Source organism: Carya illinoinensis, chromosome 10 (genome assembly GCF_018687715.1).
Source record: "Carya illinoinensis cultivar Pawnee chromosome 10, C.illinoinensisPawnee_v1, whole genome shotgun sequence".
Lineage (NCBI taxonomy): Eukaryota > Viridiplantae > Streptophyta > Magnoliopsida > Fagales > Juglandaceae > Carya > Carya illinoinensis.
Genome location: NC_056761.1, coordinates 35,249,492 through 35,255,140, shown reverse-complemented (window position 1 = coordinate 35,255,140; position 5,649 = coordinate 35,249,492). Strand labels below are relative to the sequence as shown.

The following is a 5,649-nucleotide window of genomic DNA, read 5'->3' as shown; positions in this document are numbered from 1 at the left end:
AAAGTCGCTTCCCTCTACCCTACATTTGCATATGATATATATATATATATATACACATGCAAGGACGTACCCAAAATTTATGTAAAGGGCTGTAAGATATATACAAATTTGTATATAATAAAAATTAAAAGATTATTACTTAAAAGCGTGCATAAATATACAAGAAGTACTTTTAAGTTTGAATTATAAGAAATTTGTCATTTATTTTGTTTCAAAACCTTATCTTAACAATGATAAAAGTTGAAAAGTTCGTTGAATTTATTTTTATTTTGAAATTTAGCCTTACACAACTTAATTTTATGATTTAAAATTTTTAGCTTGTCCATATTGTTTAACATAAATTTTTTAAAAACAAATAAAGAAAATGTTCCATGAAAAGTCAAATTATGATATTTAAAATTAATTTAAATGTATGTAGAACATAATAAATCAAATTAAAAAATTTAGATTTAAATGATGAATCAATGAAAATATATATGATTTAAGGAGAATAAAATAAATCTAAGATTAAAAACATTCACATTTAATACTCTTTTATTTTTTTATTTTTATATAATTTTAAATTAAATTATTAAAAAATGTCAGAAAATATGTATATATATGTGTGTGTGTCCATCTTTATGAGAAATTAAGCTGGAAGAGATAAGGAAGTTGATGAAGATGGAGTTGGATGTGTTGCGGACGATTGCTGGGGCTTTATTATTGGGTGGCTGGGTTTTTGTGTTTTGGTTTGTGAAGAGAGTGAACGAGTGGTATTATGTTGGGAGGTTGGGAGAAATGGCATGCACTCTCCCTCCAGGTGATTTGGGTTTGCCTTTTATTGGCAACATGCTTTCTCTCTTCACATCCTTAAGATCTGGTGACCCGAATTCTTTTATCCAGAGCCTCGTCTCCAGGTCTCGATCTATTCTTTAACTTCTCCCACGATTGCTTGCCTAGCTATATGTGTGTGTGTGTGTGTGATTAAAATCCACGAACCTCTTTGCAGTTGCCATTGATAACATATTAAATCATCAACTGTTTCAACAACGTCGTGATCGATCGGTGACTTTCCTTCGATCATGATCACCCAAAATTGCACTTCTTCATATATTGATTGCTAGTTCCGGCGCCTGTGGACTAATGAGTTGCAGAAAAACTGCTCGAGCCATTTTCCAAATTTTCTTCGAGCTCCAGATTTCCAGATATTGATTGATTTTTGGATGATACAGGTACGGGAAGACTGGTATATACAAGACCCACCTTTTTGGGTGTCCAAGCATCATCGTTTGCAGGCCAGAATTATGTCGGCGTGTCTTGACAAATGACGAGCTTTTCAAACTTGGTTACCCAAAATCCACTTATCTAATATCAGGAAGGAAATCCCTACACAACGTCACGAGCGCAGAACACGCACGTCTGCGCCGGTTGATCTCAGCTCCCATTAATGGCCATGAGTCACTGTCAATGTATATCCCGCTCATAGAAGAGGCGGTGGTGAATTCCTTGGATGAATGGGCGAGCATGCAGCAGCCATTCCAGCTCTACACAGAAATGAAGACGGCTACCTTTAAGGTCATGGCGCACATTTTCATGGGCTCTGTTAACAATTCCACGTTCTGGACAAAGGAAGATCTGTTTGGTGATTATATGAAGGGAATCGTTTCTATGGTTATTAACTTACCTGGTTTCGCTTTCCACAAAGCACTACAGGTAAAATCTTCGTTCTTTCTTAATGGAATGTTCTTGCAGACTTCTATCTCATGTAATGTGACCAAGTTTATCCAACATCAATGCAGGTCGTGAAAAAAAATATACACAAGAATAATTAATTTTCTAGCTTTTGCGGTAGAGACGATCCGAGAATTAATTTCTCATGAAGACTTGTTTGATCATGTAACAGGCACGGAAGGAGTTGGTAAAGGTCCTTCAATCAGTGTTGAACGAAAAGAGGGTGATCATGACTAAAAGTAATCAACCCAAGGCAAAGAAAGATATGATAGATTTGCTTATGGAAGTTGAAGATGAGGATGGTCAAAAATTGGAGGATGAGCATGTCGTAGATTTGCTTCTCACTTTCTTGGCAGCGGGTTTTAATGGCTCCGCAATTACTACATTGTGGGCAATGTTGCACCTAACAGAGCACCCTGAAATTCTAGAAAAAGCCAAGGTACTACGTTTGCGATCTAATCAAATGGGCTGCATCTTTGCTAATTTAAACCTCAAAATGCCAACACTACTACGTACTGTTACTTATTTATCATTGGTGCTCACTGATATAATTGACCATATATGCTGTAAATCATTTTCCAGCAAGAGCAAGACGAGATTATAAAGAGAAGACCAGCCACCCAAAAAGGATTGAACCTTAAGGAAATTAAACAAATGAACTATCTTGCTAAGGTAGTGTGGATTTTTATTTTTTATTTTTTTTAATTAATCCGTTTTTTTTTTTTTTTTTTGGGTTGTGGTGGTGGTGGTAGGGCCACGATCGGATCCTCTACCCCACAAAGAGGCGTATAGCTTCCAATTCAGTGGAATTTACAAGACTTGCACATTTTAAGATAATATCTAGCATTACTCGTATAATTACCCTGATTCATGTAAAAAGCTGCATATATATTCCTGTCTGTTATGATACATCTAGGTAGTCGATGAGATGTTGCGCATGACAAATATCTTGTCCATATTTCGAGAGGCCAAAGTCGATGTTCCAATGCATGGTAATTGATTAGTCATGCCTCCAATATTTTCTGACCTATTTATATTCCTCTTGTTTATATTATTGCTCAAAATTAGAAGAGAGTTATTTATTTTCCAGGCTACAACATACCAAAAGGATGGAAAGTTTTGGTCTGGACTGGAGCTGTTCATATGGATTCTGAAACTTATGAAAACCCAAAAGATTTTAATCCATTGAGATGGGATGTAAGTACTCTATATATATATATATATATATATAATTCTTACTTGCTACCTAGATTAACGCTAATTGTTTTTGTTTTTATTTTTACTCCTTTGACCAATATGTTCATCGTGTGTATGCATGAAAATAATTGAATTTTTATTTGTTTTGTATTAATAGAATATAAAAACGAAAGCAGGGGCTTTCATTCCCTTTGGAGCAGGAAGCAAGCTTTGCCCAGGAAGTTCTCTGGCCAAGCTTGTCATGACCATTTTCCTTCATTATTTTGTCCTTAACTACGAGTGAGTTTCTTCGGTCCTTTACAATATTATGGGAAAATTTTCTTTATTTTTTCTTTTTCCCTTCTGTTGCGGTGATTTTGAAGAATAATATTGTACTTCCTAATCAGGTAATTTTACTATCATGAGTGCAGGCTGAAGCGACTTAATCCAGATGCCCCAATCCGCTATACACACGGACCCGTGCATGAAGACAAATGCCTCGTCGAACTTTACAAGATCTCATAGTAACCCTGAATATATGTAATGCATTGCTTTGCAACATCTATTAGTGCTGAAAACACTTGATTCAATCATACATTTCCTTGCATTTGTGCATGAACATCTATTAGTGCTGAAAACACTTGATTCACTCACACATTTCCTTGCATTTGTGCATGAATAAGTTGCTGCCTTCTTTTAAATATATCGGTATATTAGAGAATAGGGATGCCTAATTAAGAACATCTCTAAAAGAGAACCCTTATTAATTGAAGATATCTAGTTAGGGACATAATGATAAACATGACCCCCTAGATGTCATTACAACAAAAATCACTTTTTGCAATGGAAAAAGACCATTGCAAAAAGTCAATATCTCGTTGCAATAAGTCCATTTTTCATTGCAAAAATGTATTTGCAATGATCACTTTTCGTTGCCCTACTCTCAAAAATGTAGTCATGGGAAAAGTTTATATCAACGATATTTTTTTTCGTTGCAAATAATTAGTTTAGCCACAAAAATTTATCGTTGCAAATCAATTTATTGTCAGCGCTACTGTCTTCACAATAACATGTACATTTGTTGCTAAAGATATGTTTATTTGTAACAAATTGCACATTTGTTGCGAAAGAGTGATTATTTGCAAGGGAATATACATTCATTGTGATTAAATATGTTTATTTGTGATGAAATCTACATTCATTGCAAAAGTGTGTTTATTTGCAACGAAATGTACATTCCTGGCAATTAAATATGTTTATTTGCAACCAAATGTACATTTGTTGCATATAAATATGTCTATTTGTATGCGAAGAAGGTGCAAGTTGCTAAAGATCCACACACCAACCACTCGTGAGATGGCGGCATCACCACTAGCCACCTTCTAATCCACTAGAAGTTTATGTCTCCAGCAAGATGGTCCTTAACCACAAAAGCTTAGCCCTCCACAAAAATTTTTGCCATCATCACCTAAGCTCACCCAAGGAGCTACTCACATCACAAGGTGCCCTGGAACCTCGGCCTTGTCTTGCGCACCCCCACGACATCCCAAAGTGGATAGCAGGCATGACATCTCAACCACCAGCGATGCTCAAGGCAAGCAGAAGTACTCTTGCCCCCCCTCCCCTTCTTTGCTATGTAAACGGACAAAGACGATGGCGTCTCTCTCGCTTGGGTCACAACATGCTATACCTCTTAGCAGGCAACAGGTAACAAGCACCTCACCACCCTTACACCAGGCAACAACACACTAGCCTTACCTTGCGTAGCACCTCACCATCCATGTGGCAGGCAACGAGCACAGCGAGACCAAACTAGTTTGCTCGACCACCCTAAGAGCTGCCATAGAGAAAATGAAACCACCGAAAAGCACGTAATGCAAGCCACCATACAAGTTGTTGGCATCAATAGTTTTTATTGCTTGCCACCTTTTCTCGCCACCCTATAGTCTCATTGGATTTGCTCTCCCACACAAGTTTACTCATCACAGTAAGTTGCTCACCCATTACAAGTTTCTTGCGTAGTAGTTACTTGTCCATTTGCATAGTAACTTGGTCATTACATATGTCGCATGGCATCTAGACCATGTGCAAACAAAGTATGAAGTTATCCAGCATTAACCCACCAACCCCACTCACGGGCATGTTGCCTACTATAACTGCCACCAGACTTGACCGACAATCATGGCCCATGGACCCACCGATCTAACCTCAAAGGCAGCCATAAGGCTCATCAACCATATTATCAAAACACCAAGGAAATTGATCCAAAGGATATAAGAGTGGTGGATTTCACTCTACAATACAATGCAAACAATCTTCATAACTACAAAAGTACTCAAAGATGAACAACTTCCGCTAGGCAAAAATCATTCAATAGTGAACAATCTCTATTGGGAAAAATTGAAAACAACTAAACAACCCTAGTTTGCCTCTTTCAAACTTGCTATTTGAATTTCACTTTTCCTAAAAAATTTGTTCCCATGAGAATCCTAGTGGCAGCATGCCCAAGGAACATACTTTGATGGAAATCACCCAGTGGCGGGCCTCGCCTATGTGCCTCAAGCCTTCACCACACTTTACCGAGATGGCTCAGGCTTGCAAATCTTAGACTTGTAATTTAGATAATCTACATTAACCTGTTCGGTTTTTGGCAGAAACCTCTCAACGAGATCGAGCCTAGCCTCTCACCATAGTAGTGTGGTCGATTCTACCTCTCGCCATAGAAGCACAACCAAGCACATCTTCCACTGAGTTCAACCACAT

The 5,649-nt window shown here is 37.4% G+C and overlaps 1 protein-coding gene across 1 annotated transcript; it reads left to right on the top strand.

Annotated features, from left to right (window-relative positions):
* Positions 1-638: 638 nt before the first annotated feature.
* LOC122279873 (beta-amyrin 11-oxidase-like) lies at positions 639-3,501 on the top strand. The gene is made up of 8 exons (XM_043090760.1): positions 639-896; positions 1,212-1,692; positions 1,883-2,149; positions 2,293-2,382; positions 2,627-2,702; positions 2,801-2,907; positions 3,065-3,186; positions 3,318-3,501. Exons 1-8 carry the CDS (start codon positions 655-657, stop codon positions 3,409-3,411), a joined length of 1,479 nt encoding a protein of 492 aa, XP_042946694.1. The 5' UTR covers positions 639-654; the 3' UTR covers positions 3,412-3,501.
* Positions 3,502-5,649: the final 2,148 nt, after the last annotated feature.